Source organism: Gallus gallus, chromosome 1, assembly GCF_016699485.2.
Source record: "Gallus gallus isolate bGalGal1 chromosome 1, bGalGal1.mat.broiler.GRCg7b, whole genome shotgun sequence".
Taxonomy (NCBI): Eukaryota; Metazoa; Chordata; class Aves; order Galliformes; family Phasianidae; genus Gallus; species Gallus gallus.
In genome coordinates, this window is record NC_052532.1 from 192219508 (window position 1) to 192234660 (window position 15153).

General features: G+C 40.0%; 1 protein-coding gene across 21 annotated transcripts in view; it reads left to right on the plus strand.

Moving 5' to 3' along the window:
• Positions 1-15153, plus strand: part of TENM4 (teneurin transmembrane protein 4) — a 645160-nt gene that overhangs the window by 458310 nt on the left and 171697 nt on the right. For 19 of the 21 annotated variants that reach the window (XM_046902783.1, XM_040646792.2, XM_040646975.2 and 16 more), the window contains 2 exons: positions 6940-7110; positions 11870-12084. In XM_046902783.1, coding sequence (XP_046758739.1) covers positions 6940-7110; positions 11870-12084 — 386 coding nt within the window. The remainder of the gene's footprint in view (positions 1-6939; positions 7111-11869; positions 12085-15153) is intronic. The other 2 variants (XM_040647131.2, XM_040647301.2) reach the window with 1 other exon arrangement.

Here is a 15153-nt window from a genome sequence, read left to right on the forward strand (position 1 = left end):
TCAGTGGAAGTATCTCATAGCATGTGTCTACAAGGAGATGGCTGTAGAAATACCTGCCTTATACTGAAAGACATTCAGGGTGCAAAAAGAAGAAGACACAAAGACAGAATTATCTCTTTTAGCATCTAAGTCCTTCGTCCTTACCCTCCACCCTGGGACAGGCAGATAAGGACGGTCTATTGCTCTGCATGTGCATTTGTAGCTTTGCCTAGCAGTGCCTTTACCCCCAGCCTACGAAGAAGGCATATAAACCCTTTTTTCTCCTTGAAGCTGGATCACTGGATCACTGAGCAATCAGAAAGGGGGCCAGCTGGGAGGCTTACAATAAAGGGCATTACCCTAAATGTCCCTCTTTGTGTCTTTTTGTTTTATTTTTCTAAATGATTGTCCTGTGACAAATAAACCTACAGGCCAGGAAGCAAAGCTGTGGGACCTCCCAGCCACAAGCTGAGATTTTTCACTTAAACAATGTGTATTCAATCTGTCCTTTGGGCTTTGTTTCTTTTAGGCCTATTAATTTTGCATTTCTGGCTGCCCAGAAATTCAGCTGGGTTCTCTGCTCCCACACGGCTGCAGTCCTGTCCTGATGTGCAAGTTCACATCCATTTGGGCAGAGCGTGATTTCTGAAGTCAGGTTTTCCATTCCTCAAGTAAGTGCTTCAAGCCATGAAAGGAAGGCTTTACCCATAGGAAACAATTTCACATGTCTTCAGTTCTTACGGGGAGCAGCTGAGGGAGCTGTGATGGTTCAGCCTGGAGAAGAGGAGGCTCAGGGGAGACCTTATTGCTGTCTACAACTGCCTGAAAGGAGGTTGTGGCGAGGTGGGGGTTGGCCTCTGCTCACAGGTAACAGCATTAGGACGAGAGGACCCGACCTTAAGTTGCACCTTAAAGTTGCACCAGAAGACCCTTTAGTTGTGGGTCTTTGGGGTTCAGGACCTACTCCTGCAATCCACGAGAGGAGGATCAGTACAATACGTCTGTTACCTTCTTCTGGCACCAGCAGGGCCATAGCAGCCACTTTGATACCAACACTTGCTGTGTCGGCACAGAAACATTGTCCAGCACTGAAATGGAGCAGTGGTGTAAAGAGAAAAACAAACTGCTTGATTTCTTTCTCCACTGTTTGTTTTACTGTCTTCGTTCTCCTTAATCGTGCGTGCTTCTTCCATGATTTATTGAAGATTGACAGACCAGTGATTATTTCATGCTGAAAGGCTCCTTTTCATAACACTGAATGTCACAAAAATATGATTAATTCTGCAACAGCCAATTCTCCCACTTCTACAGAAATCATATAATTTCAGAGTAGAGAGACACAGTTATCCAGATAATTACAGTCAAGTTTATTCCAGAGACAAGAGTGAAAGCAATACATTTACTTGAGTTAAAATTAGCCCTGAGTAATTCAGTGGTGGAATTCTTTTTTTTTTTTTTTTTTCCAATTAGGATAAAAAGCAAAACTCAGGTCTCATTGTAGAAAGTGTGTTATTATAAGGCTGATTGTCAAGCCTGAAGGTTAAAGAGGATCGTGTAACCACCACATATCTTATGCTTGATTCCACAGAAAGACAGGAGAGTAAAGAAACTAACCGCTTAAAAAGCCTTCTCAACCACTGACTGAGCTGTGGCTGCCTTTGCTGTTCCTTTCCCATCTTTCCTTTGCTCTCTCCTAACCTTCACTTTTCTTGGTTTCTCTCCTTCTACATTTTTCTCTCCTCTTTCCCATTTTTATTCTTGTTCACTAAGGCATCAGTGCCTCTCAACTCATCCTTCTCACACTGCCTCTTCCCATTTTATGTGCTTCTTTGGCTTCTTTATGCAAAATACACTTCCATCCTTGGATAGAACTTCAAAATATGGAGCACTCTCAGTGCTAAGAGACTTGATAAACTTTACAAATTGCAAGCCTGAAAGTCTTTCCGTCTTGCCTGGATGCTCCGTGAGCTCCCTGTTCATCCAGGCTGTGCACCACGCTTCTGCTGCTTGGTTTGTTCTCCATTCCGAGAAACCTGTTTTTCCATTGATTAGCTTCTCTAGGAGCTTCGCCCAGGTGAGGAGTCAGCCAGTATCAGCACCTTCAGCAGAGAGCTCTGAGAGGGCAGCGGAGAAGGCAGCAGAAAATTCACTGTGAGAATGCATGTAACAACACAATAGAAGCAGCTGGTGGCTTCAGCCACAGCCTTAATTTCAAACATCGTAATTGATTGCTTCAGTTATTTATTACACTTAGCTTGCTGCTTTGGGCAAAGCAACAAGCTAATAAAGGGCCAGCAGTGTGTTTTTCCATTTTTTGCTGACTGGTGTGGTTTCTGGGGGTCTCATATGCTTCAGTAAGCATGTCTTGTCTTTTCTTCCCCCTGTGATCTATCACAATCATCCGCCTCTCTCTGCTTACTCCTTCGCTCCATCAACCTGTCCCAAGAGATGTCCATTTTGTTGACCATGTGAATTATTATCTTTGTTTGTCCTTTTTCATTCTAAATGCTATTCCAGTTTTCTTTGTTCCTCACTCCGCTGAGTAAGATGTTTTGACCTCAGTGTTCTGCTGTGTCATAAGCAAGTGACAGTAATAGTGAGATATCCAAAAGCCTGGGTTTCTTGAAGGCAAGTTTTGAAAGGATGTTCCTCTTTATTTGGCTTCACATCATCAGCTTACAGTCTCCATAAACAGCTGTGGAATAGGAATAATGCAATACAGAAAGAAATAACGTGTTAAAACCTAAAGAATCATCATCCTGAATACCTGGTGAAACCAATGCAAACTTTGATTTATTTGGGTGGTTAAATAGCTCCACTGATGCTAAAGCTGTTTGTAAATCTGCCTTGCTCAAGTGAATCTGAGTCCAGCAAATGAATAGCTGCAACACACTGAAATGCTGAACTCGGCAGGGTAGTCAGACCCTGAAAGCACTGTGGGGTTTGCATCCCTTCTTTCCTCCCCACCGAGAAGGCAGCCAGAGATGCCTCAGGACGGAGGATAAGGTTGTTTATTCTGCCACAGAACACGCTGTTACCCGATCAGCAAATTTCAGGGCCCTTTTTGCTGGCACTTCACTATCGTTCAAAATATGCAAGTCAAAGATGTGATGTCAAAACACGGGCATAATGGGCCAGATGTCCCAGATGACTTTACCACAAGTTGCTGGTGCTGAAACGGCCCAGGGAGCACACATGCAGGGTTTCTCCTAAGCATTGTTTCCATTTCAAGGGAAGGCAGACAAAAGAGTTTTATTAACCATGGGAAATGTAACCAAGGTTTCTGCAAAGAGCATGTCGCGAGGCTTCCCAGGCAGTGAAAGCTACATGGTATTTTACAAAAGGGTACACTTTAATGATTGTTAATTGCAGTGTGCTCTTTTTATACATGGGGAGCCTTCGATATCTGCTTATCAGCTGAGCATCATGTTGGGGAGAAGGACGTGGGGGCTTTTAGGAAGGCACTTGCTCTTTGGGAACCACATCTTGTATCTAGCTGAGCAAAGGGGAAAAAAAAACAGAGAGAAAATGTCAGCAGTGGGTTCAATTGACCTGGAGACTATCAGGAATCTCAAACTATTTTTACAGCTTTACTTTGCTTTTAGAAACATTAACACTTCAAAGTTGTGTTTCTCCTCCATGGTTCCAGGGTTTTTCCCTGATTGTGATCTTTCTTGTGTTGCTTTTTTTCCCACACAAAAGAACTTTGCATCAATTTAGCACAGAACAAGGTTGATTTGTGCTCTCCTAGAACCTTTATAAACAACTGTGTGCATCAACAGTTTTACACGTCCCACTGAGTTTTAGACCCAAATCATCCGCTGCTGGTACTGTCTGACCTTTTTAGCATGTGTGGCACTCTGAGGGAGTACAAGAAGACTGAATTTTCCATCAGCTCGCAAACAGATATTGCTGATATTTGAAAGAAAGCAATAATAAGCACTTAGCCAGCTGATTTCCTAGTAGCATACATAGTGTGTTTCCAAAGCAGATCAGACTTTTGTTTTGGTTTCAGAAAGGCTTTTGTTGTTATTACTTACCTGCAGCAGAAATTGCATGATGTCTGTCCTATGGGTGTGAATATTTATAGGTTTCTATATTGTACTTGGCAGCATTGAATTCGAAACCCTCAATAGAGCACTAGATGGAAACTTGGGATCAATGTACGCAAGAAGTTTTTTGCTTCAGACAAAATCTACTGACCAAATACAAAAGTTGTCCTATTAATGTGTTCTTGTAGGATAACATAGATGGTTTTATTTGTGTGTAGTAACACACACAGCATCTGTGTTATGTATAACTTTGTCCTACTTTCTAGGCTGGGACATTGTAAGATGCTTTGCAAACATTTAGGAATGAGTCGTGACAAGGAATCATGATTCACTTGTTGAAGAAGATGGATAATTAGAGGAGAGTCATTGCATTTCCAAACTACCAGCTCTGTCCTTTGACTGAAGCAAGATTTTATCCTTATTTTGTCCTTTCCTCTTATGTGTGTTTAAATGCTTTTTGCATGCCTAGAAGAAAGGCTCATAGACTTCCCACTGCACCCCAAACAATGCTGACTTCTCTGGCTTCATTTTCTTGCAGGAGAGGAGGGCACTTACCCTGTGATAACGGAAGGATAGAGCAGTTCAAACGGTCTAGTGTAAAACTGGTTGCTTAATTTATGCCTGAGCCAGTAATGTTTTGTGTAAGCTCCTACAAGTCTTTGTGGGATGTAGATATTTGATAGATGGAGTTGGAATAAGGCACTTAAGGCCAGCAGAGGCATCTGGACTGCTTGCCTGTGTCTAGAGGAGTGAACAGGCCAGGTTTAATTCTGCTTTGACTGCAAATGTCCATATGGTTAAACACGGGATCTAATCTGTGCTTGGACTACATTGGCTCCGGAACAGCATCTGGGTCACACATCTGGTCCATGGAGAGGTCTAGTATGGACAGCATCCTTGAGTGGCATCTAGGACTGAGCTTGCAGAGAAAGCTCTGGAGGAGGCATGAATGAAATGCCTGTTCGGGCTTGTGAACCTGGGAGCACAGAGTAAACGAAGTGAATTAACACACAGCTTCATTCTAATGCCTGAATAAGTGGACTGAGTCAGTCCCCCTATCCACCGTACTCCTCTTTTTCCTTTCCATGAAATAGAAATAACTGATTCTTACCTGATGTTATTTTATGAGGTTAATAGCTGGGAAGTCTCCAGGCACCCTGTTGAGGATGAGGGCCATATAAGCACAAAGATTCTTTGCAAACAGAGCAATGCCAAATTCTTGTTGCAAATTTCTTCCTCCCAGTCTGATTTCCTCTCTTCCCTTGCACAGTGGCTCTGCCAAATATTCTCCCTTCAGATCCAAATACTGGCCACACTGAAGTGTCCTGGTTGGATTACCAGTAGAGTTGATAGCATTCCTTCTTGGTATGTGTACTTATACAAGAATGTTTGAGTTGTGACCAGATCCCTGAGAGACTTTCCTTGCTGCCTGGGGGTTTTAAGAGAGCATTTTCTTTCTTAATGATCAAGGCTTTGTTAACAATCAGCCCCTGTTTATATGGTAAAATGAGAGTTTTGCTCTCATTGTTTTTGTGATGCTGTATTAGTGCAAAGACAGGTTTACTCGCGTTAGTAAATGATAGATGACCTAATTGAAACTGAAGTGGAAAAAGTCACTGATTTTGCTAAATTGCCTAAACACGTTGTTTTTGGAGAACTTCTCAGATTACTTTTCAATCATCTTGAAAAGACTGTTCCTGATACACAGGTTTAAATAAACTAACCACTTCTCCCTGACAGCATTTGCCAAGCTCAGATGTATCTTTATGTATAAAATGAGAACTATATGCAATGGAAATACTCTATTTTTTTTACTTTTTTGACTCTTTTTGTTTATGTTAAATGTCTATGATGTTAGTGCCATTGAACAGTTTAGTGGAGAAATTACAGTGTAAAATATCAAGGCATTCCCTTAAAAAAGAAATGTCATTCCAAGTGTAGAGAATATCAGATCATTTAGCTGTAGAGAGCCTGAAGCTAAACTGGATACTGATTGAATATGAAATGTTTATGCTGGAAAAGGAAGAACTGATATGGGAAGCCACGTTGTTTTGCTTTATATTTTCAAGGGGCAAGTATAAGTTGTGTAAGCATACAATTTTCCCTACTCCTCATACATGTGTTTGTTTTTGAATTATTTTGTCTTGTTCTTTAACTTCAGTTGTCTTTATGTAAAACCTTGAAATAGATTTGTGTATGCACTGGATGACTTTGAATGGCCCAGAAACCTACGGAGAGCTATGTCTTGGTATCACACAAATCTGAACGGCGCGTCTTGTTTTCAAACCTTGAGGATGTGTCTTTGATCTGAATAGGGGCAGCTGAATTGGGCTAAGGAGTGCTCAATCGCAGTCTCTTGCATTGCTAGTGCTGAGCACTAAGGAATGTGTGCAAGATTCGTCTAAAATTGCTTTAGTTTTCAGTTGGTCTTGTTCAGGAAAAACTGTCAGAGATATCTGTAAGAGTGTGTTCAATTGATTGGTTCAAAAAAAGCAACGAACCTATGTAATATGCCTCAACTACAGCAGAGCAAACTAATGAGTCATTTCCTAGGATTTATTGTTATGATGACAAGTAATACTCCTTGTATCTTTGTGTTCACTGCATTGTCACCCAGCCTTGGAAGTTTTCTGAAACATGGCACCTGATCATTCCCTCACACAGGCCACAGGCTGGGGGTGGTTCTACTGGAATGGTAGAGTTGCTCCAAAAATGGCTTAGGTGGGAGGATGGACCCATGAAATTGGTCTGGCAGAATCAGTAGGGGCTGTCTAACCCCCTGAATCCCATTTTTGTCCTAAAACAATGACCACTAACAAGGTGGTTGAGTGAGGGTTTAGAAAGTGCCCCTGTAGTTCTGTAAGTCTCACAGACAGAAAAAGATGACTTTTCTCATTGCTCACCACAGCCATGCACCTGTTTGGCCTAAACTGGCACCTGCAGCCGATGGAAGGGCAGATGTATGAAATCACGGAAGACACAGCCAGCAGTTGGCCAGTGCCAACGGACGTCTCCTTATATCCTTCGGGGGGCACAGGGTTAGAGTTACCTGACAGGAAAGGCAAAGGAACCAGTGAAGGTATGGTTGGTGTGTGTCCATGTTGTCAGTCCTCTGTCTGCCTCTGAACTCCAGCCATCCAATCTCATGTTCCATTACCTTCAATACTGCCATTATCAGGTGCTTTTTCCAGTCTTTCACGTCTAGAGCTAGTAGTCGTCAGTCTTGTTTCCACATGTTTCTAAGTTCCATACCTTTCTGATACTCACTCATGTGATAAAAGTGTGTATAATCCTCATCACGCTTCCAAGGTGTTCTCAAGGTGGAACTATCTGTACCTTATCTCACTGAGTACAGAAGTCCATTGTGAAAACTGGTCTCAAACAGCTATTTCCAAGGGGAAAAAAGACTTGAAAATTAGATTCCTTGAGCATTTAATGAACAGAAATACTTGATTTTGTCTTCTCATTGCCACTATGTACCAAATGTTTTGAGGACCAAAGAATCTATGTAGAATCAGGCAGATTGCACGGTGAGTATTGATATCCCATGGTTGGACATCTCTTTACAAAGGTGTCCAGATAAAAGACCTCTTCTCCTCAAAGCATCATCATGGTGTCAGCTTGCAATTTTAACTGAAACTAAAAGAAACGAATGGTTTATCAATTCAGCAGTGCATATCCAGTAGCTTTAGATCTTACTGTGCTATATATAGGGGGAGCACTGCTGAAAGTACCCAGAAGGTCTGCAAAGGACAGGTTTTTTATCCCTCCCAAGACTTAATAGGAGAAATGAGGAGTTCAGAGTTTCAGAAAGCTGTTTTGTGGTTCAGATTTCCAGAAAGCTGTTTTGTGTGTCGAGCTTCTTCATACATGTCCAACAGATTCCAGCACAATGGCAGTCATTGGCTATTTTTGGTATTTAGTTGGGGGATGAAGGTTTGTGGGTAAGAGAAAGTATGCTGTTGTTCCAGCAACTCACTGAATTCAAAAGTTTCCAGAGTTCCCTGGAATTTGGCAGGGAGCCTGTGTTTATCTATTTAATTCAAATTAATTGTAGGGTGTTTTTTTTTTTTATTGTTCTGTAAGAGCTTATCTGCCTTTATCAGTCCAAATAAAGGCCATGATTATGTGTGTTCCTTAGAAGTCTATTTACTAACAGCTGATGGCTGACAACAATGTTCTACAAGGAAAAATCAACACAGCAAATTATTCTCAGCAAATCATACCAGACAGTATAGCAAGCTGCAGATATCATATGTTACATTCAAAAACACTTCATGTTCCTTTTTTTTTCCTTCTAACTTGCCATGTGTTTCATTTTTGAAACGTGTAGTTTTGATCTGTTTGTTTCCTTCTAAAAGTCAAAATGAAAATAAGTGGAAGTATGAAAAACTACCTGCCAAATCAAAGTCTTCCACTTGATTTCTTTTTCAACCATGCTTAGTGACATCAGCAAAAGTTTTGAATGTTGCCAAAAAACCTCTGCTAAAAGAGAAATCCAGAAAATCCCCTAGGAATGTCATTGGAAGGCTCCTTGAGTCAGTGCTTCATACAGATGTTTAGGAAGCCATCGGCTTAGAGGAGAGAGTCCTCTCCTAACTGAATGAACACATCAGGACAAGATCTTTTTTGCAGGGCTAATCACATCCAGCCTTGAGCAGCTCTTTCCCCACCAAGTTACTATGCAACTAATTCTGGACTAGCGGTGCAGCATGGCTGCAATTCTAATTCAGAATGTATGTGATTGAAATTTATTTACAAAATGGATTAAAATGTATTTGAAAGTTCTCTTGATCACACTGAAATAGCCTGGAACAGCCAGTCTTACAGCTGATCTGAATGAATCATTACCAATGTCTTGCCAATTCTCATCCATGGCTGTGCTCCAGCACAACATTTATGGGTGTTTAAGCCCATCCCTGTTTAGCAAAGCACTTAATCACATGCTTACATTTAAGCGCGTAATTAACTGTGATTGAAGACAGAGGAGTATAAGTGTGTTCTTAAGTGTTCTGATGAGTCAGGGTACCTCGCTATCAAAAATACCAGCAGATTCAGCAGGGGCCGAAATGAAATGGCTCATTTTGATAACCAAATAAATTAGGAATAGTTGCTACGGCAACTAAAAAGTTCAAGGTAATGCATGGAAAGAGCAAAGTAATTGACAGCCCAATTAAGAATTCAGACCTGAAGTTAATTTTAAGCAGTCAAATATTCTGATTAAAACTTAATTTCTGATTAGAAGCTAAAATTGCTTTCTTATTGTACTTTCTTTACGAAGAATTTAATCCATAGGGCCTGATCCCACTGTAGGCTGAGACTGGCAAGACAACGGTTGACTTGAGCCTTGTGAAGAGAGTTATGGGGAGATCTGAACCCATGGAGCAAGACGTGGTAGCTTGGTGCCCATCACACTTCAAACATACTGCTGTCCTCCAACAGAAGACATAAGCTTTGTAATTGTGTGTGCAAACAATTATTTCTGTGAATGTATCTCTCAATCACAGAAGCAATTTTCTTGCTTATACAGAAAGTGTTGCTTTCTGTACAGGCAGAATACACACTGTGCTAATTCTTTCCAGGCTCTCTCTGGCATAGCAACATCAAATGCGTTAAATTCACCTTCCTGGATTCACTCTGGTGTGCCATCTTTATTAATGAACGATCAGAGCGCACATCAAATGCTGCAGATTTTCACCTGAATTTCTATGAATCTATAAAGCATGTCAGTAGTAATCAGAAAAAATATCTACCATTTGAAACCCAACGTGTGACGTTTTTAGCTGTTTTTTAATAGAACTGAAACAAGAAACTGCACGAAGGCATGGGAACCATTTGCTTGAATCCTAACTGGGAGAGAAATAATGTTTAGTATAACAAATAAATATGTACAATCCAGTTCAAAAAGTAATCCCCTTCAGAATCAAGTTAGTTGATGTTCACTGTGCAGTTGTACACTACCACCACAAATGAGTCTGTGAGAATGGCCATCTACCTAAGCTGCTTCTGATTATCTCTGTTAATATGCACTTTGATTAGAAAAGGGTGGAAAGTCAACACATTTCCACCTTGTTTTTATTTGAATGTGATAAACAGTGATAAATGAGGATCTAATAAAATAACCAGTAGCTTTTTTCTATGAAAGAGTGTACATCCTCTGCTTTCTAGACTATGCTGTTGTGCATAAAACTATATCCATGAGAGCACAGAAATGAAAAATGCCATCAGTTCCCACTCTAACAACGTACTTAAGCAGTTGCTAACTTCAGTGCAATTACGAAGGATTAGTCTTATTTGGACCAAAAGTTCTGATAAAAACTTTCATAGGAAAAAAACAAAATATCTCCTTTCTACAAAGAGATGTCTTCATATGCTTCTTTTGTTAACTGTCAATATGCAGATAATTTAGATATGGATTTTAGAGGGACAGCTAGTACTTTGCCTCTGTGTCTTCCACCAAGTTTATAGTGGGATGGTATACAGAGAAGTCTGATGTTTAAAGGAACTATTATGATTTGAAACAATACAGTGAGGGGTTGTTATATCTTTTCAACGTGGCAATAAGTTCTAAGACTATTCCACTTGAATTTATGATGTATAGAAGATATTTTTATTTCATGTTTCTTGTTTCCCCCAGATTCTCTCAAAATGTTTTTTCTACAAAATAATATATGGTCCTGAAAAGTTTTGTTCTTGTTTTGTTAAAATTGCTTGATCTGTGAAACACAGAGCAGTGAGCTGTAATGGCACCATGACAAGATAACCCATTGATTTGGATTTATAAAACTACTGATTAGTCCTTGACAGTGTTCTCCTTGGCAAAGCCTAAATTTTTCTTTAAGTGCCCTTAAATAGAGGTTTTTTTGGTAAGCAGTCGCCTTCATCTTTTTTCTGTGAAGCCTTATGGCCACTGGTTAATAGCAAAGAGCCAACAGACAGTGCTCTGGGATTTTATTTTGCATTCTGCCCCCATTCCCTGGGCTTTCTTTGAGTTGAGATATTTTCAAAGTAGCCACCAATTTTGAGAACTGAGTACATGGATGCCTAACCTGGAGTTTCTCAGCTGTTTTCCAGGGATGCTGAGCTCTGTGCTGTCTCCCTCACGTTACAACACGTCCTGATTGCCATCCCAGGCTCTCCAACCTGGTGGGTGCTTTGAGAAGCAGCTGCTAAAGGAAGATGGATAATCATAACACACTTTGCAGATTGTATTGAAATCTAACTAAAACCTCTCTGGTTTCATAATCGATATTACTCAAGTGCAGGGTGTGACTTCCTTCTTCTCTTTTCTCAGTCCTTTTTTTTTTTTTTTTTGGACTGTTTAACAGATTTAAAATATTGTTACCACTGTCAAACATGGATTTAATAAAGAAATATTTTTCTTTCCCCATTTAGACATCATTCATGCTGCTCTTCTCCGCATTGCCATTCTATTCTGTGACATGTGTCTACCTCACTATTTCTTCACTTCTCTCTGCTAATGTAATGATGACTTCTCCATCAGTGAACTTACATTCATTTATGTTACAATGTAAAATGATTTATTTTTACGTAATGTAATTAGAACAAGCTCTAATGTTAATATTTGAACAACAGGCCATTTTTTCTCCAGGTTTCTCTTCCCATTTTAATGTTTTCAAACAAAACAATTACTGAAGCCAAGAATAACCCTGCCAGTTCTCCTCTCATAATCAAAAGGATTGGCAACACACAGTACTCTGAAGACCTCAGGACACTAATAGTCTGTTTCTCAAGATCAATGTCAGAGATACCAGTATGATTGGATTACTTCTAGGATCTAAGGCTAATCCAAGATTTTTGTTCCTGTATTTTGGCAGGAAAGCCCAGTAGTTTCTTTCCAGACGACAGTTTTATAGACTCTGGAGAAATTGATGTTGGCAGACGAGCCACACAGAAGATCCCTCCTGGTATCTTTTGGAGATCTCAGGTGTTCATCGACCACCCAGTGCATCTGAAATTCAATGTGTCTTTAGGAAAGGCTGCTCTGGTTGGCATCTATGGCAGAAAAGGCCTTCCACCATCACATACACAGGTAATGGGACCTCATTTCAATCAAGCAACACTTGCCTTAGAATTTATGTTTTTATGGTGTTTTTATTTCATCTATTTCTCTCAAGGATATGCTGCATGCTTGCATGATATAAAAATCTGGTCGTATATCCAGAGAAAGATAATCAAGTGACACTTGTAAGATATTTACATACATTAGCTTGAAGTGCTATAGGCACAGCCAGAACAGTTGATATCAGCTTGGGGAAAAAGATAAGGGTATCAGCTGCTTGGTCCTAGCAGCATGAGCCAATACCCTCTCCAAGATGGGAAAGAACCATCTCTTGTCCCTATATTCCATGCCACGTGCCCCTCTTTCAGCCTCTCTCCTCTCATGATTAGAGCTGCAAGACCCCAGTCTCTCACCCTCATGAGAGCAACATCTTTCCTTGTCCATGCTGAAGTGCCTTGAGCCAGCTCTTCACATTATGCATGCTGGCTGTCAGATTACACTGAGGTTGGCCAGAACACAGTAACTGGTGTATAGCCAAACAGAATTGAGTTTTTGCAGGAAGCCACAGGCTTATTTAAGCAGGAATCAAGATACAGATATTATTCTGTAGGACTTTCAGTCTTTTTAGTAGCTTTTCTTAGCACACTGGGACAGAAAATGTGTCAAGAAATCACTTTCTGGCAAATGCTCTGAAGAACCATTCCCTTAAATAAGGATTTTGTCAATTAGTTTCTCTGGTTTCCATCTCAGATTTTAAGCTGCTCTTAACCAGATTGATTAATGAATTAGGACATAACTCTATTTGGCAGTGCAAAACATCATATCCCCACTTGCATCAGCAGGTTATCAAAGTATTACCAGCTTTATAGTAATTTTGTAACTTACCCTAGCTATCCATTCTAAACTGAAAGTCCAGCAACCAACACCATTATTAAAGATGTATAGAAATACCCTTTATTTTCTTTTTGAGCAAACAAAGATTTTTATTGCAACTTTTCTGAGTAATACGGTATTTTCTACTTATTAACACACCTGCAACTTATTTATGTCAAAAATGTGTCATAAATCCATGCTTCCTCTGCCTGCCTTTCTGCAGAATTAAAATATTTCAATAGGATCAGCAGGTCATAAATTCAGTGACACAACAGTGCCGTTATTGCCCATTTTTGGTCAGTCTCTCTTCTGGGAGAGGTTCAGGCATTTAGAAGTTAAATATTTGATATTATTTAAATTAAAAAGTCATGGTCACAACAATAACGGCTGTAGAGTGGAACTCTGTGTTAGCTCTGATTTTCCTTGTTTATAATGATTATTAATATCTACTGTCGAACAGGACTTGCAACATGAATGGTTTCAATTGTTTAAATAGCAATTGTGAAATGTAACACCTAAATCTCAGCTAAAGAGTACTGAACTTAAAGCAAACTGCCTAAATTTAGTGGGACACTCCACCCAGCTCTAGTTCTATTGGAAGTGATTAAGAAGCCCACACCAACTTCACCAAAGAATCCCAGAATCATAGAATTTCTCAGGTTGGAAAAGACCTTAAAGATCATCAAGTCCAACCACAACTTAACCATACTACCCTAACTCTAATAATCCTCTGCTAAATCATGTTCCTGAGCACCACATCCAAATGGTTTTATACACATCCAGGGATGGTGACTCAACCACCTCCCTGGGGAGCCTATTCCAGTGCTTAACCACCCTTTCTGTAAAGAAGTTTTTTTCCTGATATCCAATCTAAACATTTCCTGGTGCAACTTGAGGCCATTTCCCCTCATCCTGACACCATCTCTGTGTTTTGTTCTTTAGTCTCATTTTGGTTGGGATGTTCGGAGTGATTTGTCAATGTTCAGACCTTTCCCATTTGAAACAATGCAGTTGTGTATCAGTTGAATCCTCAGCTGAAAATGAGACATTAAAAGTGGGGTGTAGCACATGTTGGTCATGCTACATGCTGAGGGAGGCAGTGCATTTCTACAAAGACCTTGTAAGTGCTGCTTTTGAATAGGCACAAATCAAGTGCTGCCAAGTATGCAAATACTACTACTAATAATAATTGGCATCTGAACCAAAACATCATCAAAAATTACCAAATGGACTTTTTTATTCGAACAATAAGAGTCACGGTACAGTATTAGAAACAGGTCCCCAGACCCTGAAGAAATAACTTAAGGAAACTGCAGATATTAAAACAATATTGATATATCACTAGTTAATATTTAATTTGGTTTCGAAATGGTCCTTTTTCCTAAATTTATTATTAAAAAAATCTGCTGTGATTAAAACATTGTTCTCCTTCTGTACATTTTTATACGAAGTTTAAATCTTAGCATTTGATCTCACCATAACTTATTTGCCTTAGGAGTCATTAAACAGCTAACTTGTTTTCTGTATTGAAACTGTAGACTGGTCTTTCATAGTTAATACATATTACACAAATCTCATCTTTTCTTCTGCATAATCCAGAGCATCTGCTGCACCCCATAAAACTAACCAGTGAGTCTTAGATTTCCAAATTTTATCAGGAATTTCATAAACAGGACTTCGGCAAAACCTGTGCTTAAAGCACTGATAATCTCCTCTTTGGAAGAATCTAATAAAGGGTTGGCAGTAGTAAAATTTGAACTGGCTATCAGCTTTTCTTCCAAACTAGATAAGCAGATATTTCTTCTGTTTAAATAATCTGTCTTCCACCTTCTGTGACATGCACCTCGACGAAACCCATTCTTTTTTAGGGTGTTTGAGTTGCTGCTTTTGTACATGTTCCTGAATTTGGCAAAATGTTTAAAGTTATATTTTTCCCTGCTAAAACAAGGAACTTTTCCAGATTCTTAGACTGTGTATAAGGAAAAAGGTTTTTTTTACAATAAGGTTGATGAGGCACTGGCACAGATTGTACAGAGAGGTGGTGGTGCCCCATCCCTGGGGACACCCAAGGTCAGACTGGATGGGCTCTGAGCACCGATGGAACTGTGGGTGTCCCTGTTCATTGCAGATGGCCTTTAAGGGTCCCTTCCAACTCAAATGATTCTGTGTTTGTATGATTCTCTTTGGCAAACTTTCTGCGTCTGTGACTATCTATCTTCTCCTGGT